This window comes from Polypterus senegalus, chromosome 6 (assembly GCF_016835505.1).
Source record: "Polypterus senegalus isolate Bchr_013 chromosome 6, ASM1683550v1, whole genome shotgun sequence".
Taxonomy (NCBI): Eukaryota; Metazoa; Chordata; class Cladistia; order Polypteriformes; family Polypteridae; genus Polypterus; species Polypterus senegalus.
Window position 1 is genome coordinate 68,881,654 of NC_053159.1, and position 25,173 is coordinate 68,906,826.

Genomic DNA, 25,173 nt, shown 5'->3' on the forward strand with positions numbered 1-25,173 from the left:
TATTTCAACCTGTCTTAGACAGGCAGCTTAAATAGTAAATAAAACAAATTGATTTTGGATTGCTGATTTCTTGAATGCTTTTTCAATTGTAGAAGAGGCCGTTGGCAATTGTTGTGGATTTGATTTTAATATTTATCAGTTTTATTTTGTGAGAGAATAAGAATTCCAGTAAATGAGATGGAAACAGCAAAACTCAAGAGTTATCTGCATAGCTCATTTTATCTACCTAGTTGAAGAGAAAATCTGGTTTATTAGTTGGTCTTATAACCCTTTGTATATTTTACCTTGTTTTCCTCAACAGGCTATGTGGAAATGTGTGAAGGCATTGTTGTAATACTAGACGGCGCTAATTCCGTTATTTTGACCTGCTTCCCCTTGGAAAACAGACACTTCTTATTAATATTTCAGTGTCTCTAGATTACCTGAGAAAACTGATACGTTGACCGCCACTGGGAACTGACAACCAGCCTGTTTTGTTAGCTAACCTACAGACATCACAAAGGTTTCTTAGCAGCAGAAGTCTGTTTTTCATAAGGCCTCCAGAGTCGCTGTTTGCCAGGAGCACTTCATCTGCCTGCAAGTAAAGGAAACAACAATATTCAGCACAAGAAAAGTAAGAATCATTTCTTTAAAATAACTCTTTAGCACTGAACCAACATGATTTTTTTTTGCTGGGCTAATTTAATGCTAATGTTCATGAAAGAAACATTTGTTTATAAAATGTAAGTGTATTAATGGCACTATTTTTGCCTGAATTACTTATGCTGTGCCTAATTGGTATTTGTTTTCTGTTTGTATTGGGCATGCAGGCTGGATTTCAAATAATAATAAAGGTCGAGTGTTGTTTTGAATGTTGAATTGTTTCTTTCAAAAACACAATTTGGAGGAACATAACCCTGCTTTAGCAATTTGATTGAAATGAAACTGCTTACATCTGATAAAACCGCTCTCTTTAATCTGCTTCTGTTTTCTAAAGTCTCTCCTCTGCTCTTTCAATCTCTTTGCAGAAACAATATTTTTCAAGTGAGGGAGGGAGGGATGATCTAATTTTATTCCACACTCCTTATGGTGCCAAACAATCCATAAATCATTTTCAACAACTATGCTTATAGGTGAACCTGATTCAAGTCAAAGGAATGAATTCTAAATGAAATAAGTTCATTGGATTGAACCCTACACAGCACCACTAATGCTGATTATTCAAAAGAATTCCTTTATAGTTCACAATTTTGCTGCCCAATTGTGTGTGCCTGCCATTTAGGGCTGGCTCATGCCTTGTACCCAAGGCTGCCATGATAGACTCTTTTCTGAAATATGATTAAACAGTTTGAAGAAATATATCAATGCATTATGAAGTATTTAAGGATGAATATACGTTTTGGGTACACCTAATGCCATATTTAAAAAAATGAATTAGACTAGGTTACTAGTTTTCCAGGTATTTCTTTAAATCAAACCCATAGCCTTGGGTTAATTTTCAAGGTGAAATGCTTAATCAGCACAAGCTAAAAGTCACTTTCAGTTTTAGATCAGCTCACATGTATAATGCAATGCTTCTTTTCCTAGCAACATGCTGTGAAGGGGCTTGAGCTGGATCTTCTTCACTATCTGGCAGACCTGCCAGGTCTGCAAAGCTAGCACCAGTGGGTTGGTACTACCACTTCCACAGAACAGGCTTGCACATCAGATTAAACTCGAATCTGCTTATATATACATATACATATATATATATATATATATATATATATATATATATATATATATATATATATAGACTGCTCAAAAAATTAAAGGAACACTTTGAAAACACATCAGATCTCAATGGGAAAAAGAAATCCTCCTGGATATCTATACTGATATAGACTGGGTAATGTGTTAGGAACGAAAGGATGCCACATCGTTTGATGGAAATGAAAATGATCAACATACAGAGCCCTGAATTCAAAGCCGCCCAAAAATCAGAGTGAAAAATTATGTGGCAGGCTAGTCCATTTTGCCAAAATTTAATTGCAGCAACTCAAAATTGTACGCAGCACTTTGTATGGCCCCTGTGTTCTTGTATACATGCCTGACAACATTGGTGCATGCTTCTAATGAGATGACAGATGGTGTTGTGGGGGATCTCCTCCCAGATCTGGACCAGGGTATCACTGAGCTCCTGGACAGTCTGAGGTGCAACCTGGTGGCATTGGATGGACCAAAACATAATGTCCCAGAGGTGTTCTATTGAATTTAGGTCAGGAAAGTGTGGTGGCCAGTCAATGGTATCAATTCCTTCATCCTCCAGGAACTGCCTGCATACTCTCACCACATGAGGCCAGGAATTGTGTGCACCAGGAGCCACTGTACCAGCATAGGGTCTGACAATGGGTCCAAGGATTTCATCCTGATACCTAATGGCAGCCAAGGTGCCTTTGTCAAGCCTGTAGCGGTCTGTGTGACCCTCCATGGATATGCCTCCCCAGACAATCATTAACCCACCACCAAACTGCTCATGCTGAATGATGTTACAGGCAGCATAATGTTCTCCATGGCTTCTCCAGACCCTTTCACTTCTGTCACGTGCTCAGGGTGAACCTACTCTCATTTGTAAAAAGCACAGGGCACCAGTGGTGCATGTGCCAATTCTGGTATTCTATGGCGAATGCCAATCGAGCTGCATGCTGCTGGGCAGTGAGCTCAGGGCCCATTAGAGGACATGGGGCCCTTGGGTCACCCTCATGAAGTCTTTCTGGTTGTTTGGTCAGAGACATTCACACCAGTGGCCTGCTGGAGGTCATTTTGTAGGGCTCTGGCAGTGCTCATCCTGTTCCTCCTTGCCCAAAGGAGCAGATACTGGTCCTGCTGATGGGTTATGGACCTTCTATGGCCCTCTCCAGCTCTTCTAGAGTAACTGCTCGTCTCCTAGAATCTCCTCCATGCCCTTGAGACTGTGCAGGGTGACACAGCAAACCTTCTGGCAATGACACGTATTGATGTGCCATCCTGGAGAAGTTGGACTACCTGTGCAACCTCTGTAGGGTCCAGGTATCGCCTCATGCTACCAGTAGTGACACTGACTGTAGCCAAATGCAAAACTAGTGAAGAAACAGTCAGAAAAGATAAGGAGGGAAAATGTCAGTGGCCTCCACCTGTTAAACCATTTCTGTTTTGGGGTCATCTCATTGTTGCCCCTCTAGTGCATCTGTTGTTAATTTCATTAACACCACAGCAGCTGAAACTGATTAACAACCCTCTCTGCTACTTAACTGACCAGATTAATATCCCATAAGTTTCATTGACTTTATGCTATACTCTGATTAAAAAGTGTTCCTTTAATTCTTTTGAGCAGTATATATATATATATATATATATATATATATATATATATATATATATATATATATATATATATATATATATATATATATATATAAATAGTAAGAAAATAGGCTGTGAAAATGTTTCAGGGATGAAGTATCTTTGAATTTTACAACAATAGCAATTTTCAGAACTAGCCTGAGGTACATTACAATTGAATATCTGTAGCTAATAAAATAAATTCTTTTTCATTCCATTGTCCCCAGATGCTAAAGCCCTGAAGTCCCCCACTCACTTCACCTGCCTACACCACTAGGCACACACAGATACTCACACTCTGTGAACATCACATATGTCAATAATAAATAAGGTACATGGATGGAACAAGAATAAAATGCAAAGCTTAATATTGGGTCAACTTAGCCTTCCTTTTTTGTTCATTAATGTATTTCAATGACTGTCATAAACTGATTATCGAACATTTATTATTCGGCCTATGCCACTTTATGTAACTAAACATTTAATATAAATGTAAATGTAACGGTGCTGCAGTGGGTAGTGCTGCTGCCTCGCAGTTAGGAGACACAGGTTCACTTCCTGGGTCCTCCCTGTGTGGAGTCTGCATGTTCTCCCTGTGTCTGCATGGGTTTCCTCTGGCTGCTCCGGTTTCCTCCCAAAGACATGCAGGGTAGGTTTCTAAATTTAGATTCTAAATTGTCCCTAGTGTGTGTGTGCCTTGTGGTGGGCTGGCGCCCTGCCTGGGGTTTGTTTCCTGCCTTGTGCCCTGTGTTGGCTGGTATTGGCTCCAGCAGACTCCCATGACCCTGTAGTTAGGATATAGTGATTTGGATAATGGATGGATAAAATAAAGGACCAATTGTTCAGGTCTGGCATTTTTTCCTTTAAAAGTGGCCTTGTTGTTCTATGTATGATTGGATAGGTTGATCATCGTGAGGATCAAAGTGAGGTTGTAGTGTGTGGCTGTCAGTAAAAACTGGGATGTTTCCTATTATTTGGCATTTGTTTCTCCCTTATGCTAAGGTCCCTGTATGAGCAGAGGCAGAGGGTGCAGACCCAAGGTACCATGATTGTAGAGAAAATCTACTGGAGACACTTCCAGTCCCGATATACAGATCTAACCCTTTAATGGTGCTTTGTGACAAAATATCGTATTTGATACTAAAAGTATATCATAATATCTGTTATTGATGTTTTTCCTTTTTTTCACAAAGCATCTGCTAATAATGTCTAGTATTACTGTAGTCCTGGACTGCCCCTCTCCTAGTCATATGCCAAATCTAATTAAATGTCAATAAAATCAACAGATCTCAAACACTGTAGATTAATTACCTTTATTAATTAGTATTTCCTTTATTGTTACTGAATGGAAAGATAATTTAAATTTGGTACAAATACAATATCATCAAGAGGATAATGAGGACAAATAAAGTGGGAACTGTTATATGGTTCAGCGTATGTACTGTGAGTGGATTGTCAAGGGCACCACCAGGAAGTCAGAACAGGCTGAAGGTCTAGGCAAACATTACACCACACTGACAAAATGAAAGGGCCAACAGACCTCCTACAGCAAAGTGTTCCAGGTTGGGCAAGCTGAAGCCACTTTAACTGCTTAAAGGCAAGGTGAGTGGGGGCTGTCTAGAAGCTTGTACTCTCCCATCTACAAGGAGTTAGCCATATAGTTGTCCCTGTAAGGGAATGGGCCAGCTGAGGAGTTTTTTTGATGATATCACTTTATGGTCTACTAAAGGTTTAGAGATGCAAGGATGCCATGATCATATAGGTACAGTTCTAGCGTGATGTACAGTATCTGTAGCAGAAAAAGGTATGCACAAAACACAGGGAAGGAGGTCCATGAACTGATCAGAAATTACCTCACCAGGGAGGTTAAAGGCAAGTTTTGGCTGAGGCTCACTGATGGTAGTTTAGCATTCTGCATATTTGTACCTTTTTATAATTTCTATATATTTAATCGTTGTGCGTTTTAGCTTTTATAAACCCTCACACCATCCCTAGTATTTAGAACACTACAAGGGCTCAGTTTCCAGAAACAGTACTTTATAACTTTATAAATAGGAGTATGACTACTATATGTGCAGCCATAGATGTAAACACTCTCATCATGGATGAAAACAATTTTAGAGTTTATAAAAAAATGAGGAACTAATGAAAATGAGCCATGAGACATTCCTGCTGTGCTGTGCTAGTAATAAACATTTCATCATAAAATTTTCTTTTGCATAAAGGACATTTTGCAAATTCCAACACAATATATTTTGTCTTTTTCTAGTACTATCTATTACAAAATTTTTTTCATTCTTTCATTCATTTTCCAACACTTATCTGGGACCAGGTCATGGCGGCAACAGTCTTAGCGGTGAGGCCCTTATGTCCCTTTCCAAAGCCACACTTGCCACCTATGATACAATTCTCCCAGCAAGCCCTGGATCTTACCCAGGGTCTCTTACCAGCTGCTCATGCCCATAAATCCTCCACAGGGAGGCGTCTGGGCAGCATCCATATCAGACACCCAAACCACCTCAGTTGGCTCCTCTTGATGCGAAGAGTCAGCAGCTCTTACTCTGAGCTTCTCCTACATGTCTGTACTTCTCTCCTTCTCTCATAGGGAGAGCCCAGCCACCCTGCATAGAAAGCTCATTTTAACTGTTTGTAGCCATGATTTTCATTCTAATGACCATAGGCAAGGGTAGGGACATACAGTAGATTGACTGGTAAATTGAGGGCTTTGCCTTCTGACTCAGCTCCTTCTTCAGTGTTACTGATCAGTAAAGCAACCATATAACTGTGCTTGCTTCTCCAAACTGCCTGTCCATGTCACCATCCCATTTCCCCTCCCTGATGAGCAAGATCCTAAGATACTTAAACTCTTCCACTTCAGGCAGGTACTCACCTCCCAGTTAAAAAGGACAGTCCACTGTTTTCCTACTAAGGACCATTTCCTCAAATTTGGAGATGCTGATCCTTACCCCAGTTGCTTCACACTCATTCACAAACGGTCCAAATTCATGCTGGAGCTCACAGCCCAGTAAAGCCAACAGGACCATGTCATCTGAAAAAAGCATTTATTATATTTTACAGTACTAGGGTATTGTACCGTGTTAGCCATTATGAATGTAGTGAAAAGTCAAGCAAAATTGCACCTTTTATTGGCTAACTAAAAATATATTATTATATGTATTATAATATTTTACATTAATAAGAGTAATTTGTAAATAAGTAAACAAGGCATGTTTAGTCTTAATGACAATTTTGCACTGCTCTTTATCAGGTACCTCCACGTTACTCATTTTAACTAATACAAACTTTTTAATTTACATACAGGAATGTGCAGTCTATCTCAAAGCATGCCAAGGTCATATCTTTAAAGGAGTAATTCACATACTGGCAGTGTGGTATAGTGTTTAAGGCTTTGGACTAAAAAACTCAGGTCATGAGTTCAAATCCCACTACTGACACTGTGTGACCCTGAGCAAGTTATACTTGACTTGCCTGTACTTCAGTTGGAAAACTTAAAGAAATGGAACCAATTGTATCATACATGAAAGTCACCATGCATAAAGGCATCAGCAGAATAAGTAAATGCAAAAGTCATTGTCAAACAAGCGTCTTTCATGTTTAGGAACTTTTTTCATAATGAATTGCTGCAGATTAAACCAACTCACTTTTTAACATAATAATGCCAACTTCTTTCTATAACCAACATACCGGTGCATATCTATAACACCACAGGGTAAGTGTCATTATTTTCAGTGAAAAATATTTCAAGTTATAGACCTTTAAAAATTGTTTTACATTCAGTAAAAGTTGTACATCTAACATAAACTGTCAATGTCTCTCCTTATGCATTTGTGAATCATATGTTCCATTCTAAAATTTAAGCAAATTAATTATTCATAAATAAAGAAATTCTAATAACTAAACAAGATGGCATTGACAGTATGGTGTCACAACTTAATAACTAAAATGTGTTCTAGGTTTCTTATTTTTAATCAGAAAAGAAAAATTGACTATGGAAAAGAAGAAAGTGAGAAAAGAAGTTGAACAATTACTGTAAGTTTATTAAATACATTAAAATCTTTTCTTTTTCTTTCCATTTTAATTAAGTCTCATGGTTATTGATTTTGGGGTGCATGGTTATTAAATATGAAGTGCTGCTGCCTCACAAATCCAAGGACCCAAGTTTAGTTCACAGTTTTCATATGTCCATCATGTTCTCTTTGTGTTGGCATGGCTGCCCTGTTGGTACTGCAGTTTTCCTCCCAAATCCTAAAGGTTGAAAATTATGTCAATTTGTGATTTTAAACTGGCCTGCTGTCCTATGTTCCTGAACTGCACATGATGCTAATATTCCATGCTGAAGTTGACTTTTACCCTATAACAAAGAAAAGTGGATTGAGAATATGGACACTTGGACTCATATGCTGTTTTCAGTGGGATGTTTTCTGTCTTTTTCTTTATAAACAGGAGGGACTATGTAGGACTTCGACTGAGAGAAAATGCTTTTGACCCAAAGGGTAAAGGATGTACCTCTTCACTGGATAACTTAGTAAGATTTTGCTGTTAATTTGTTAAAAAGCAATTTGCCATTTAGACTGAAGTAAAAGATAACATATGGGACACAAAGAAAGTATTAATTATTAACTTGAAAAAAAGCAACATTATTCAAATATAAATGTTGCAATATTTTGGAAACTAGTATTGAAATTGATATAAAACATAAATGTATGCAATGAAGTACTGATGGTATCTGTGAATGATTTGTGCCTTATTCTGTGTGATTTAAATTTACAAAATAAAACTCTCTATTATAATAAAAAAATCTTGGGAAGAGAGACAAGACGTGACTTTCTCAGAGAGACACTTTCACGTCCCGCGCAATGAGACTTTGTGTCAAGGGATTTAATCATGCCCAGGGCCGGAAATAAAAGAAAACGAGTAGATGACAAAGTAGAAACATCGTAAACAATTCAAAAACGTTGGTGCGATACACATGCAGAGCAGGTTACAGTTAATGGAAGTACAAAAATTCGAAAGTCTCAAAAAACTGATAGTAAAGATCGCATTAGTGCAAACAAATGGAAATTATTACTTGGTAAAATATCGGAACAGCGAAAAGAGATTGAATATATTGTTTGGATTTAAACTTTAGATTTAAACTTTGAGACTTATAGTTGGTCTAATTCATGTTGCCATCAGAGAAAAGTAATATTTCTTCCCAATGAAGAGGTATATCCGTGAAAATTAAAAGATTTGTTGTTTGGTAAAAATGAAATCCCACGAGAGAAAATTTCAAGCCCTGCAAGACAAGAGTTTATGCAAAGAGATTTGGAAAAGTCCTGCCCACATCTAAAACATTTACAACCACGCACACGGTTCAATCATTTCGCATTTGTGTGAATGCTATTGTCAGACACAGTTTGTGTAGAGAGAAAGAAACAGTATTCACTCATGGGCAGTTATACGTTGCATTGTCATGATGTAATTCCAAACACAGAATCAAAATTCAATGTGATATTGACGAAAAGGTAAAAGCATAAAGAGATTGAATATATGGACATAGATGATATGACAGAAGTATGTAGATATTGTTTGGCTTTAAACTAAATTGTCTAATTCATGTTGTCTTCATAGAAAAGTAGTGTTTCTTCCAATGAAGAGGCTTATACGCAAGAATTAAAAGTTTTGTTGTTTGGTGAAAGTGAAATCTACATGTGTGAGCGGCAGAGACTTTAAGTTGTGGTTTGCTTTGGCGAATGAAGCGAATAGGGGGCAAAGCCCCCTAGTATAAAGTAAAAAAAAAATCATAATTATTCTCATATTCTAAAAGTGAAAAAACACGCCCTTTTAAAATGTGTACTGGCATGTATTACTTAACTGTAGTAACCTACAATGAAGTACTAAAAATCTAGCTATTGTATTTTCATATAATATTAATTTATTAATACAATTTTAATAAAACAAAATATTCACAGACATTTGTGGCCACTAGGGGGTGACCCAGGGGCACAACTCTCGACACACTTGGTACAGGAGCAGTCCCAAATTAAAATAAAGTCTTTCATTAAACAAAATACCTATAGTACAAGGCTACTTTTAGGGCCAGTTCTTTTCTTCCAAAAGTAACAATGATTCTTTTCTTGTTTTTAACTCCTCCAAGCCTTCCCATTGTGCTTTTCCCGACTCCTCTACAGACCCTGATTCCCCTGGGAGAGGTGAAGAGCTCCTTTTAACCTGGACTTGGGTGTATTTCCAATGCAATAAGACTATCCCTTTGAAACACTTCCAGGCCAAGCTGAATCTCTCCCTGACAGTGGAATGGCTCCTTCTAGCAGCACCCATGGATGCCAGCAGGGCAGCCTACCCCAAGTACATCTCCCATTCAGCCCTGCAGGTGTCCATACAGGACCCATACCAGATGGATGCTGCCATCCAGTGTACTGGATGAATATATTGGCTTTTTCAGCCAGTCTCCCTTTTTCCTTCCAGTCCAATGGCCTCTGAACTGGGAAAGACATCATTAACCAACCAGGCTGGGACACCCGTTTGTCCACACATTCCTTTACATATTACTGTAAACAAAATGTGTGGTCAGGAAATGAAAACAAATTAATTTTTTTGACTCTTTGTTGCTAAAAATTATTAAATTGAACAAGACGTTGCTCCTTATTAATGGTGACATTTTAACGAATCAACAGAAAGGTTCTGAAGAGAAAAACTTTAAATAATTTCCCAATCATCCTTCATTAACTTAAGGTATCTTTGAGTGTGTTAGTTTTTTATACAAAAATATTTCATGTTAACCAGTGAATGAAGGAATTGTCAGTTTTGCTATTGGCAATGTCAAAAATTACTCCAATTAGACATTTCTGTAAGACCCTTCTACTGCAGTATTACCCTTAATGTTTTCTCTGGAAAGGGATTCCTGACTTTTAGACTTGTATCAAAGTAACTGAACAGCACTCATATAGGAAACATTATAATGACAACAATTTACTCATAAACATACAAAGTATATAAAAATGGAAAGAAATTATATCTACTGACTTAAAGGCACAAGACAAGAGGCCAGGCTTGGCTTATTTAAAGTTCTTTTTTTGCAGTTCCTTTACTTTATAAGCATTTTCATTTAGTGTTTCCTCTTTGAATCTTTTCATGTGACATCTGTCAACCATTTCATGGTCAAATATGCAGGTGGCTAAGAAGAGGGTTTTGTGTTGTGCCCTGGGATTAAGGTGCTGTTTTTCTGTCAAAAGTTTTTAAAAGTTTACATACTTGATATAATTACATTGAGCTTCTTTCAAAATACTAATTAAACATGAGAAGGCAAGTCTTTGGCTGTCTGTCTGGAAGAGAAGCGTCTTGCCCAGTCTCTGCAGCTTTATAAGAAAATATAAAACTCTTAAGGAAAACATTCCAATGTGATAACTGTCTCCTAAAAGCCTGTCTACTAAATGTATCGGCTTGAAGTTTGGCCTCCTTTTCCAGTAAAATGAGCTTGGAAGAGCCGATAGAGTTAATGAATCTCTCCATGGAGTTTGGAGAGGTTTCTAGTCATAAAAAACTCTAAGAAGAGAAAATTTCCAAACACTGAGAGGAGAAAACTTTCAGGATCCAGTGAAAGAAGTAGTAATAGCCTTTTCAAGGAAGCTGTAATCCAGCTGATTAGATCAGACTCCACCTTTATTTCTGATATATTTGCAAGTTTATTGTCATGTGCACAGTAAGAAAACACGTTTCCCTGTACAATGAAATTCTTTCTTTGCTGTCTACACCAAATGACAAAACCAACATTTAAAGATAAAGATAAACATAAATAATAAGTAGCAGATAGATAATAAGTAACAGAGACCGCATAAAGTATAAAAACAGAATAGAAGTATAAATTACTAATTGTGCAGGTAGGTGTGTGATGGACAAGTCAAATATAGTGAGGTAGATGGAATGAGGTGAACCATGGTTATAAACTCCAGTCAGTTATTTAGGAGTCTAATGGCCTTGGGAAAGAAAGAGTTCTTTAGCCTGGAAGTCCTGCATTTCATACTTCTATACCTCCTGCCTGAGGGTAGAAGTGTGAATGGTTCGTTTTGGGGGTGGGTGGGGTCTCTGAGGATCGAGGCAGTTCTCCTGCAGACTCTGCAGTTGTAGATGCTCTGCAGAGAGGGCAGTGGGGTCCTGGTGATCTTCTCAGCAGTCTTTACCGCTCTCTGCAGGCGTCTGCAGTCCATAGCAGTAGTGTTGCCGTACCACACGGTGATGCAGCTGGTCAAGATGCTCTCAACAATGCAGCTGTAAAAGTTGCCGAGGATCAAACTTCCTCAGCCTCCTCATAAAGTACAGTGGCTGTTGAGCCCTCTTGACCAGTTGTGTGGTGTTAAGAGTCCAAGTGAGGTCCTCACTGATGTAGACGCCCAGGTATTTAATACTGCTCAGCTTCTCCACTTCAAGCCCTCGGATGAACAGTGGCCGATGAGGTCACCTGTCCCTTCCTCATGTCCACTATCATCTCCTTCGTCTTGCCTGTGTTGAGGGTGAGGTTGTTGTCCTCACAACATGACGCCAGACTGTCCCCACCAGTGATGCGTCCAATCACTGCAGTGTCATCTGCAAACTTCAGAATGATGTTATGTTTGTGGGATGCGACACAGTCGTGGGTGAACAGGGTGTAGAGGATGGGGCTGAGGATGGATCCCTGTGAAGTGCCTGTGTTTGTGATAATGGTGGCTGAAATCCTATTACCAATCCTGACAGACTGGGGCCTGCCAGTCAGAAAGTCTAGGAGCCAGTCACAGAAGGGGAGGTGCAGGCCAAGTTCAGACAGTTTATGGGTGAGTTTATGGGGGATAACCATGTTAAAGACAGAGCTGTAGTCAAGAAAGAGAATCTTGATGTAGTAATCTTTGTTCTCCAGATGGGAGAGGGAATAATGTTGTGCGGCCGCAATGGCATCTGAGGTGGACTTGTTGTGCCGGTAGGCATACTGCAGGGGATCCAGAGTGTCCAGTATGCTATGAATATGGGCCAACACCACTCTCTCAAAACACTTCATGATGATTATAGTGAGTGCTACCGGCCTGTAATCATTCAGCCAGGTGGGTGGGCTTTTTTTAGCAAGGGAGACAATGATCGTAGTCTTAAAGCAGGACGGAACGATGCGCTGACTGAGTGAAAGGATGAAGATGGAGCAGTTGGCACATGTTTTGAGAGCCCGCCCAGAGATATTGTCTGGTCCAGCTGCCTTACGGAGGTTGATCTTCCTTAGTGCTTTGTGTACCTGACCTGAAGAGACCGTTCAGGGGGGTGGGTTGTGTGGTCCAGGTGTGTGTGTGCCTCCACTCTGTGCTGTTGCTGGATGTCTCAAAGCGGGTGTAGAAAGTGTTGAGATCATCCGGAAGACTGTCTGTGGAGCTGATTGTGCTGGAGGTGGTCCTGTAGTCTGAGATGTACTGTAGGACCTGCCACATATATCCAGAGTCAGCAGTATAATAGAAACCCTCCAGCGTCTCTCTGTACTGCCTCTTGGCTGCTGTGATGGCTTTTCTTAGTCCATACTTTGCAGCTTTGAATTCCGTCTCAGTGCCTGATCTAAATGTTATTTCCAGCTCATAGGTAACTATCAAACCCAGCCACAGGGGATACGCAAACCAGTGTGTTCTTCATGCCGGTCCCAAGCCCAGATAAATGGGGAGGGTTACGTCAGGAAGGGCGTCCGGTGTAAAATTTGCCAAATCAAATGCAGACAACAATACAAATTTCCATACCGAATCGGTCGAGCCCCAGGTGCTGGCGGAAATTGGGCCGCTGTTGGCTGACGAAGAAGAAGGAGAAGAAGAGGGGGGAGACGTGTCCGTAGGTAGGAGGAGAGGAGGAAAGTAAAGAGAGTGGAACTGAGGGTAGGAACTTTGAATGTTGGCAGTATGACTGGTAAGGGGAGAGAGTTAGCAGATATGATGGAGAGAAGGAAGGTTGATGTATTGTGCATGTAAGAGACTAAATGGAAGGGGAGTAAGGCCAGGTGGATCGGAGGTGGATTCAAATTGTCAGATGGATTGGTGTGGATGGGAGGAGAAATGGAGTAGGGGTTATTCTGAAGGAACAGTATATCAAGAGTATTTTGGAGGTGAAAAGAGTGTCAGACAGAGTAATGATTATGAAGCTGGAAATTGGAGGTGTGATGATGAATGTTGTTAGTGTATATGCACCGCAAGTTGGATGTGCAATGGGTGAGAAAGAAGATTTTTGGAGTGATTTGGATGAAGTGATGAACAGTGTACCCATGGGACAGAAAGTGGTGATTGGAGCGAATTTCAATGGGCATGTTGGTGAAGGAAACAGTGGAGACGAGGAGGTGATGGTAGGTATGGTGTCAAGGAGGGGAATGAAGAAGGTCAGAGGATAGTGGATTTTTCCAAAAGGATGGACATGGCTCTGGTGAATACGTATTTTAAGAAGAGGGAGGAACATAGGGTTACGTACAAGAGTGGAGGAAGATGCACACAGGTAGATTACATCCTATGCAGAAGAGTTGATCTGAAGGAGACTGAAGACTGCAAAGTGGTGGCAGGGGAAAGTGTAGTTAAGCAGCATAGGATGGTGGTCTGTAGGACAACGTTGGAGACCAAGAAGAGGAAGAGAGTGAGGGCAAAGTCATGGATCAGATGGTGGAAGTTGAAAAAGGAAGACTGCAAGGTTGAGTTTAGGTAGGAAGTGAGACAGGCACTGGGTGGCATTGAAGAGTTACCAGACAGCTGGGAAACTACAGCAGATGTAGTAAGGGTGACAGCAAGAAGGGTGCTTGGCGTGACATCTGGAAAGAGGAAGGAGGAAAAGGAAACCTGATGGTGGAATGAGGAAATACAGGAGAGTATACAGAGGAAGAGGATGGCAAAGAAGAACTGGGATAATCAGAGAGATGCAGAAAGTAGACAAGAGTACAAGGAGATAAGGCACAAGGTGAAGAGAGAGGTGGCAAAGGCTAAAGAAAAGGCATATGATGAGTTGTATGAGAGGTTGGACACTAAGGAGGGAGAAAAGGACCTGTACCGATTGGCTAGACAGAGGGACCGAGCTGGGAAAGATATGCAGCAGGTTAGGGTGATAAAGGATAAAGATGGAAACGTACTCACAAGCGAGGAGAGTGTGTTGAACAGATGGAAAGAGTACTTTGAGAAGCTGATGAAAGAAGAGAACGAGAGACAGAAGAGGTTGGATGATGTGGAGATAGCGAATCAGGAAGTGCAAAGGATTAGCAAGGACAAAGTAAGGACAGCTATGAAGAGGATGAAGAATGGAAAAGCCGCTGGTCCAGATGACATACCTGTGGCAGCATGGAGGTGTTTAGGAGAGATGACAGTGGAGTTTTTAATCAGATTATTTAATGAAATCTTGGAAAGTGAGAGGATGACTAAGGAGTGGAGAAGAAGTGTACTGGTACCGATATTTAAGAATAAGGGGGATATACAGGACTGCAGTAACTACAGGGTAATAAAATTGATGAGCCACAGCATGAAGTTATGGGAAAGAGTAGTGGATGCTAGGTTAAGAAGTGAGGTAATGATTAGTGAGAAGTAGTATGGTTTCATACCAAGAAAGAGCACCGCAGATGCAATGTTTGCTCTAAGGATGTTGATGGAGAAGTTTAGAGAAGGCCAGAAGGAGTTGCATTGTGTCTTTGTGGACCTGGAGGAAGCATATGACAGGGTGCCTCGAGAGGAGCTGTGGTATTGTATGAGGAAGTCGGGAGTGGCAGAGAAATACATAAGAATTGTATAGGATATGTACGAGGGAAGTGTGACAGTGGTGAGGTCTGCGGTAGCAGTGACGGATGCATTCAAGTTGGAGGTGGGATTACATCAGGGATTGTCTCTGAGCCATTTCTTATTTGCAATGATGATGGACAGGTTGACAGACAAGATTAGACAGGAGTCCCTGTGAACTATGATGTTTGCTGATGACATTGTGATCTGTAGCGATAGAAGGGAGCAGGTTGAGGAGTCCCTGGACAGGTGGAGATATGCTCTAGAAAGGAGAGGAATGAAGGTCAGTAGGAACAAGATAGAATACATGTGTGTAAATGAGAGGGAGGTCAGTGGAATGGTGAGGATGCAGAAAGTAGAGCTGGTGAAGGTGGATGAGTTTAAATACTTGGGATCAGTACAGAGTAATGGGGATTGTGGAAGAGAGGTGAAAAAGAGAGTGCAGGCAGGGTGGAATGGGTGGAGAAGAGTGTCAGGAGTAATTTGTGACAGACCGGTATCAGCCAGCGTGAAAAGGAAGGTCAACAGGACGGTATTTAAGCCAGCTATGTTATATGGGTTGGAGACGGTGGCACTGACCAGAAAGCAGGAGACAGAGCTGGAGGTGGCAGAGTTAAAGATGCTAGGATTTGCACAGGGTGTGACAAGGATGGATAGGATTAGAAATAAGTAGAGTAGAGGGTCAGCTCACGTTGGACGGTTGGGAGACAAAGTCAGAGAGGTGAGATTGCGTTGGTTTGGACATGTGCAGAGGAGAGATGCTGGGTATATTGGGAGAAGGATACTAAGGATAGAGCTGCTAGGGAAGAGTAAAAGAGGAAGGTCTAAGCTAAGGTTTATGGATGTGGTGAGAGACGACATGCAGGTGATGGGTGTAACAGAACAAGATGCAGAGGACAGAATCCATATCTTTATATGAAAGAAGATGATCCGCTGTGGCAACCCCCTAACGGAGTAGCCGAAAGAATAAGAAGAAGAAGGTATCTATCAGTGTGAGAAAGCGTTCAGCTTGAGGTAAGAAGTATAAGATGAATGTCCTTCCAGGACACTCTTGGTCTGGAAAAGCCTGCAAAAATGCCTACTCATCTCTGATTAATACCACTGGTTATCAAATGGAATTCAGATAGCTAGCGAAACAGATGTTGGAAAATTCTAGAGTTGTAGAAGCATCTTAGTTTAGATTAATAATTAACATAAGTGTCCATGTAGAATACTTTGGAGAAAGGCTGCAACTGTCATCCAGTATTTTGCATCTCACTTGAGTCTGTTTTTTAAGTAAAAGGTCATTCTGTGCCATTGAAAGTTTAGCAAACAGGACAGTGCCAGCTTTGTTCTGTAATGGACAGATACATATATATTATATATCTGTTTTTGTACATGGAAGTATTTTGTGAGTTAAATGTAGAATGAAAACTCGTTTTCAAAATGGAAGAACTTGATGCAGTAGGAATTTGACTGCTTAAATGTTCTATTTGACTCTTTTTGACATCAATGGCTTGGTGTGGTCAACTCTCAACAAAATGTGCTTTTGCCATGCTGCTATTTTACCTTCTAACCCTAGAGCCAATAGGATTGTTTGCTGAACTTTATATTTTGTTCTGGAGGTGAAGCCTAAACAATTAAAAATAATATGGACAATCCTGGGATGCATGGCGGCGCATTGGGTAGCGCTGCTGCCTTACAGTTAGGAGACCCGGGTTCATTTCCAAGGTCCTCCCTGCATGGAATTTGCATGTTCTCCCCATGTCTGCGTGGGTTTCCTCCCACAGTCCAAAGACTTGCAAGTTAGGTGCATTGGCAATCCTCAATTGTCCCTAGTGTGTGCTTGGTGGGTGGGTGTGAGTGTGCACGCCCTGCGGTGGGCTGGCGCCCTGCCCGGGGTTTGTCTTCTGCGTTGCACCCTGTGTTGGCTGGGATTAGCTCCAGCATACCCCCATGACCCTGTAGTTAGGATATAGCGGGTTGGATAATGGATGGATGGACAATCTTGAGAACTAGGCAAATACTTGGAAAATCTTGTTTATTATAAATTAGAAAAAAATGCAAAGTGCTATGACTGTCACCATTCTACAAAAGAAAACATGTAACTTAAAAGAGTGCAGAGAAGGAAAACCCAGTCAATTCTTCTACTAAAGGGCACATTCTTCTCTGACAGGAAGAGAGAACTGAAATTTAAGTCTTGAAAAAGACAAGACTCTGTGGGGACCTAATCCTGGACTTCAAAATATTTAAAAAACATTGAACCATTAAGTTGATCAGAACTAATTATTGCAGTAAATGCTGAGTCATGTACAAGCAGAAATATAGGGAAAGACTTTTTAAGACAGAAATCAGAAAGCATTTCTTTGCACAAAGGTCCATTGGAATATGAAATAGACTACTGAGCCATAGAGAAGTAGCTAAAGCATGGTTTTTGAATGCTTTTAAATAAACATGAGTGCAGTGTTGCAACAATTGATATACAGTATTATCACACCAAACTGACTTGATGAGCCATCTATTCACAAAAAGTATTATCAGTATTGGATTGACCTCTCGCATAAATGTTAGCTTACCTCTTCTACTGGTCTCCATCCTGCTCCCTACAATTCAGCATTTGTACACAGTGCACCTTTATGTTGCATATTGCTCAGTGCAAACACATTTTCATAACATTACTTTATGATAGGTTTTAACATCTGTTAAGTGTATGAAATAGAAATCTTGCACAAGACTAACAAACACTGCAGTTTGTGGACAGTTCGTTCTGTGTATTTTATATGGTGTAAGAACAGACACAATATAAATTCACCTTGTTGACTAAAATGACAACTATCAGCCATAAGGAAACATTTACTCTTAGAAATATAATTAGCATGGGCTTTATATGAATTATATTTGGCATTATGTCATGAGGCAGTTGACGTTTTAAGATGGTAGATAAAAAATAAAATTCAGCTTACACATATTTGGCTATCAGTGTTTATTCTCAGATCTTTGACCTCTCTTTTGCTGAAACTATGCCTCATTTTAAAATCTTTCCGTAAGTCCTCTGTAAAGAGTAACTTATTTTTAGGATGTCTTAAACTTAGATTGATTCATAAAATACTCCTATTAAGCTTATGATTTTCCATTTACAGCCAGGTATGTACAGTAGGTGCAGAACTTTAGATAAGCAGAGCTCAAAATCATTAGTATAATGGTGGACTTCATAGAAAACGTCACAGTTCAGAATCCAGGATCCTGGAGATTTGCGCATTTGGCAGTCACAGAAGCTGATAAAAAATTTGAGATGAATATACCTGAAATGATAATGAAAGAGTATTACAAGTGTGATTATGATTTGTTGTATCTACTGTTACTATTCAATATTATATTTCTTACTGTATACCTAGAAGCATATATTTAAAGTGTCTATGTACACTGTGATCTCCGATTTAAAACTGAAACTGGTTCAATAACCAAGACTTATTCTGTGACCTTAAGCAAGTCACTTAACATAGAAGTGCTCCACTTGTAGAAATGCAGTATAATAACAAATGTATTATGATCTTTTCTTTCCTAATTTTTTTCAGAAGTCTCTCTGTACCCAAGCACCAGCTAAATTAATGAAAATATACAGCACATTAACCCAATTTATGTCACCGTGGTCCAAGGAGATTGGGTTTTGCATCCTGGGTGCTCCCTTTGTGGAGTTTGCATGTTCTCCCTGGTTCCACATGGTTACCCCCACCCCATCCAACCTGAGTGGTCTGATTTCCTCACACAATCCAAAGACATAAAAGTTAGATGAGTTGACATTTCTAAATTAGCCCGTGTGTGTGTGTGTGTGTGTGTGTGTGCGTGCGTGCACACCCTGTCCAGGTTTTCTTATTACCTTGTGCCCTATAATTGCTGAGAGAGGCTCCAGCTGCCCTGTGCCCCTGCCCTGGATAAGGGGGTTAGGAAGATGGATAAATGGATGAATATATCCAATTTATATGCATTTTCTTTTGCTACTACTGAAGTCTAGTAATAAAAACAATGTACCACTTGTTTTTAAATTAGGCAAATGACCAATTACATCTTATCAAGTGTGGCATGCGACCAGGGCCCTCGCCCAGCTGGAAGAACCAGGGGAAGGAGCATATCCAGACCAGTACCTCCCCCGGAGTGCTAGATTGCAGACTTGATGGGTCGCAATGGTGCCTTGGACTCCCGCAGGGCTCCATGAGAATTGGACTTGGATACAGCCCTGTTGGGATCTGTGGGCATCACCACAGGGTGCTGCAGCTACTACTGAGACCTGGAGTGAAGCTCTTCCGCTACACCCGAGCACCTGAAGCATTTAAGGGTGCCTTATAAAAGGAACCAGCAGATACTACTCTGGGAGCCAGAGTCGGGAGGAGGTGGAGGAAACTGGTGTGGAGGAGTGGAGGAGAGAAAGAGAGAAAAAAATTTGTGTTGTGTGTGGGGACTGTGTTATACTTGTGAGGGACGGGGAAAGATATTTAGCACAAAAGAAAAAAGAAAAGCGTGTGCTTCCATTTGTGCTTCCTCCGTCTGTCTGTGTCGGGTTTGGTGGTCCACACAAGTTAATGACTCACTACAGTTTTTATATTATAGCAACAAATGAAAGAGGGGCATATCTTTAACTTGAATATGGCAGCCAACATTTTTAAATACTGTAGTGCTAAAATTGTGAGTAGCCCTCCCACAGCCTTTTGTTTAGCAAGGCAAACCTTAACAATCCAATTTAAACTTCTTCTGCTCTTTTCATTCTGAAGTCTTCTTTGAACTATCACACTTATGCCTTTTTTCTCTCATCTGTTAACTTTCTTTCTTTGTCTCAGTTGAGGATGAGTGCGCCCTAAAAATGTAGCAGGCAGATGACCTATTTTAGGTGTCACTGCAAATCAAATTTAAAAAATCGTCATGTTTCATTTTATTAACTGACTCCACTGAATCTTGGTATTTTTAGGCCCACTATGATCTTGCCATAAATGCTGCACTACTCTGGACAGACAAAACTGGAGATAAAGAACTGGATGAAAACACTGGAGAGTAAGTAAATAAATGGGTTCTTTTCACATAAACAAATGTGTTTATTTAAATAAAAAGAAAAAGGTATGTCAGTATTTTCTTAAAGTAGGGAATAGATTTCCATGAGCAACATACTGCACTAAGATTTTTCCAACCAGCTAATTAACCTTCACTTGACACTTTATGTTTGAATATCTGAAAGGAAAATGATAAATAGTTGTAACTATGTGCTAATTACATTCTTTTATTCTAGTCGCTTGTATATTGCATTCTGTTATTCTCATTTCATTTTCTGAAGCCACATTAATCCTTCAAAGTGTGCAAAGGAATTAAATGTATTGTTAGGTTACCACAGGGACATACAAATAGAAGGTCAAACAGTAATTTCTATTTTCTTTGGTGGTTACCATTATCATAAAATAGGCGTAATCATGGACTGTCCATGAGATTATTTGACGTTGGACCTTTAGTCAATTGGTTCTGCTACTTTCAATATTTTACAGTACCGTTAATTATAAATAAAAACCACAAAGATTTTAAATACTTAACATGGTTACTTTTCTGTATAATTGTTTTCAAACTTCGGTCATGGTCTTAACTCTATCACACTTCTTTCTTTTGATACCTCAGTGCCATGATGCCTTAAAGTTTTTTTATATTAAAAAAAAGCTACTTGTCAGCTGGTCAGATTTTATTTTTTGGTCAAAATGAAAAGATGAAACATCAAGCCAAGCCACTAAATGTTTTTTTTTTTAATTTTAAGTGACAGCAAGGGGCAAACAGTACATGATGGTATTGTGAAATTCACCCTGGCAAATAATTATACACTACAGTACCACCCTAGAGTGGCAGCAAAAATAGCCAAAGAACAGACAACCAACAGTACTTCCCTACATACCACTACACAATAGCACTGACCACACATTATCTAATGGTAGATACAAATATAAATACAGTATATTAATAACAAATAGCCAATGCCTATTTACAAATCTCTCCTGCTTTGCAATGTAATTCATTTATAAACAGTAAACACTATACCACACAAAAGAAGACAATTACACCATAAACTGTTATAATAATGGATAATAGTCCCTAAAGCATCCAGAACGAAAAACAACCTGTAATAAAATGGCAGATGGATGGAAGCTGTGGATAAGAGAGGACTCCTGAAGTGGAGGGCCAAATATAAACTGTTCTTAGCCTAGCTAAACCCACACCCACATCTGCCTATGATACAAGTTTATGTTATGTCCAGTCTCTTTCGCTTCAAAAAACTGAAAATGTTGTAAGATTTCATCCCCTCCTTAGATGACTGATTTTAATTGGTCAGTTCCTGTCTGCATCCTTTTAAATTGCAGTTATACATTATCTGTTTGCACAAGTGCATTAAAGATGATGTTACAGCTGCAGAAAAAGTGAACACAATAGACACTCATGACCGTTTCATCTGTAACAAGCCAAAAAAATAACACAAGAAATACAAAGTACAAAATATTTATGGGGAAAGTGTTTAAGCAGAAACAAGAAATAAGCAAACAAAATGACAGGAAACCTAAGAGAAAAATGTTATGAATTTGGTATCAAGCATCTTTGACAGAGATTAGACAAAAATGACATTTTAAATGCCCTACTTCTGCTTATTCCAAAGAATGACTATTGTAGTGTGACAGGCTAGCACAAGCTCTCCTGGCAAAGAAGAAGCAACAAAGTGACCCTTTGCTAAACAGGGTCAGTGGACTCAGTGAAGAAGTGTGGCGCAGAGGAAGATCAGCTGGAAGGATTTGTTACAGATAGAAGCAGGTCGGCGAAGCTTTTTTTTTTATCAAAGCCAAGTGCCAAGCTTTTCCAGCCCTAGTGAATCTGCATCAGTGGCTGGGTAAAGATCCAAGATACACCTTATATTCTATTCCAACTTTCATCTTTCAAACGCGTCCTAACATGGTGTAAGATCAACCTTACTCAAGGGCATTACACTTGACAGCACAAACTCCCTTGCTTCAGCCCTGAACACCTAACAGGTTACCATCAATTCTCTGATCCCAAGAACAACTACATTGGCAAATAGCCCATCTTTCCATCAGAGAACTCCATTTCCTCTTTAAGATTTAACCTAGTGCTCTGGTCTGCTTCGGTACATATAGTGTACCTCAATAATTTCCAGACTCTGTCCTGGGGACCCCTGTGACTTCAGGGTTTTGTTCCAAACAACTTCTGTTCTGAATTGGACTCCTAGCCTAATTAAGTTAGCTGTTATTTCCCAGTTTCTGTGTTTTGGGGTTGATGTAGTAATTAAAAAAAAAAAAAAAACTAAGTTTGGTAAATTTGTATTAAACTGTACTAAGCAGTTATATGGAAATAATGTGTTTTTTTTTACTTTTTAGGAATGTTTTCATCCCGATTTTCATTCTGATTTTCCAAGGGTTCTTCTTATTTAATTTAATTACTTGCTCCGATACAGTGGTAGTTGCAGCCTTCCATCATTTAGTGTCATTTTCTCTGGCAATGTCTGCTTTTCTTGTATTTAATTGTCATTATGATGATACATTGAAGGGTGGAAACTACACAGAAAAAGGATAAAATAATAGGAAAACAACATGAGAGTTTAAAGCATTTAGAAACGAATAATTCTAAATATCTTCTATATGTAAAAATTATACTGCTGTGCTTTTATGAATGCATACTAAGAAAATAGAAAAAAAAGCTAATAAATGAGATGAATTATTATCACCAATTATGAATCCAGCTGAATACCAAAACCTGCAGCCACAGAGGTTCCTCAGGACAGAGTTTGGAAAACACTGGTTTACCTTGGGAAAAATCAATAGATGAGACATGCGAGTGTATGAAATTATGTTATGTGGAGCTTGCTACTGAAGCACAGCACCAGGGGCTGGGACACTAAGGTCTGCCAAGTGGAAGTGGGATGCAGAGGCTTCGTGTCAGCCTCTACCACAAAAGTACTCAAAGATATGGAGATCTGGTGTCAGGCCTTGAAACATACTGTCAGATCTGCCTCAGATGTGGCAGAAGGCATGACCACAGCTGAGTGGACATGGGGGGAAGGGAGGAGGAGGTGTGTGATTCTGGGATGCTAGAAATCGTCATCAAAACATCAAGAAACATAGTGGGTTCATTGACAAAATGTCAAAGAAGGGGGATGCCTACTTGAAAACCTCTCTATGCCTCTCCATGTTTTAACTATTATTAACACAAATCTTGTGTTTAATTAATCCACATTATAAAATCTGCACATGGTATTGCTTTTTTGGATTTCTATCAAACACACCATATGAGATTCACCAATGAATCAACATCTGAACATTAAAATATCTCCAGAGATAATAATACATTTTAGATGCAAGAGGAGTCATCAGTATAACATTTAAATTGGCAAAATGTCATTGAGTAAGGAAATGGTTACAAGTAAATGGTAACATATATTGACTCACATTTAAATTGAGATGTTATATACAACAATGAAGAATATCAGTTACATCTTCTGAGGAGAACAAGAAAGTAAATTATCAGTGCTACATTCTTGCTAAGTTTCTGTTGAAAAAATGTACTGAAAGCATATTTGCTTTTGCTTTATTGCATGGTTGGTTCTTATTATTCTTGTTAGACATGAGGAGAAAATAAAAATGTCATGCAGAAAACAACTAGGAGCTGTATTTGATATGTGAGGAAATGGCACTAACCACTAAGCCAATGGGCAACATTAAGTGAAGTGCACAAAGTCTGACCTTTTTCACCCCTTCATGATCAACGACAACTCTTTCTACTTGCTTCAGAATTTCTAGCTTTTTTAAATAGTTTTCCCATATCATCTTTCTAAACAAAGTACATTAAGATCATAATTACTCTATGATGGAATACTTATCTGCTGAAGTCAGTGGCCATGTGTATGGTTTATGTAACCCATGGGAATGTATGATATATGTCAGTGATGATCCAAATTGTGTTATAAAAAGCCAAAATTTAAAAAAAGGCTCTTTATATTTAATCAAAGAACAAGTATACAATATAAGCAATATTGTAACTATTTTCCAGAACAAGGAATTGCATGAAATCAAAATATCCAAATCAAATGGAAAGAGAAGCCATGATTCTTTCTACATTTGCTGGCATCATACTGGTAAGTGTTATAGCATTGCTGCACACATTATGTGTATATTCTGAAAGTTGTAGTGGTGGATTGGCTTATCTTTAAAGTGGGATGGTACAGCCATGAGCTTCAGAACAACTACTGGTCATATTTTCCTTTTTTATAGTTCTTAACAAATACAGGCCATTCTACAAATTTACCTTTATCTAGAGTTGATCACAAGAAATCTCAAAACTGCAGTTGCACAGGTTGAAGCTTAATAAAATTCTCCCAATTCACCAGGTCTAATGAGCTTTGAAATTCAAGTGAAAAAGCATATAAGTCTACAACTACTTCAAAGGTTTTCAGCAATGTAGCCAACATTTTAAAAGGTTGAGTATTTGAAGCATTTGTGGATATTTGAAGGATTGTGAAGTAAATGAGAAAATCATAAGGAGATTTTTCTTGAACACTGCTTTCATGTTTATCTTTTTTTCAGATTTATATGCATAATTTTATTAATGTCTTGAATTCAAGGACATTTAAGCAAATCTTTAATTAAAAAAAATAAAAACAAGGGATCAGGCACTACTGCTTAACCAGCTGCTATTCTTTTAGAAAGAAAAAAACAAGTCCTCAAATATTTGCATACATTTTGGATTCCCAAATCTCTTTGTGTCATGTGTGAATACTATTGACATGGAAAATCCTGATATCCCACAAAACCCATAGGATAAGTAAAGCAAATCGCACAAAACTCATGGGATAATTAAATAAACAAGTAATTATGGGGGCTTTGTATGTGAAAGTTTTTAGCGCTTATAGTCTTTACTCTGGGACTGCATCTCTGTCTAAGGTCCCACTTGTTAAAAAAATAGCTTAGACACCTGTGCATCTCAACAATCCAAATAAAACTAAATAAGACATAAGTTTAGGGTGGTGCCACTGATTGATATTTCAGTGTATCATAGTTTTAAAAAAGCAAATGATTAT

The 25,173-nt window shown here is 39.1% G+C and overlaps 1 protein-coding gene across 1 annotated transcript in view; it reads left to right on the forward strand.

Moving 5' to 3' along the window:
- Nucleotides 1-545: 545 nt before the first annotated feature.
- Nucleotides 546-25,173, forward strand: part of LOC120530539 (uncharacterized protein C2orf80-like) — a 43,982-nt gene continuing 19,354 nt past the window's right edge. Inside the window, exons 1-5 of the mRNA XM_039754967.1 lie at nucleotides 546-613; nucleotides 7,314-7,389; nucleotides 7,804-7,885; nucleotides 20,032-20,114; nucleotides 24,147-24,231. Of these exons, the coding sequence (XP_039610901.1) occupies nucleotides 7,349-7,389; nucleotides 7,804-7,885; nucleotides 20,032-20,114; nucleotides 24,147-24,231 (291 nt within the window). The 5' untranslated portion in view covers nucleotides 546-613; nucleotides 7,314-7,348. The remainder of the gene's footprint in view (nucleotides 614-7,313; nucleotides 7,390-7,803; nucleotides 7,886-20,031; nucleotides 20,115-24,146; nucleotides 24,232-25,173) is intronic.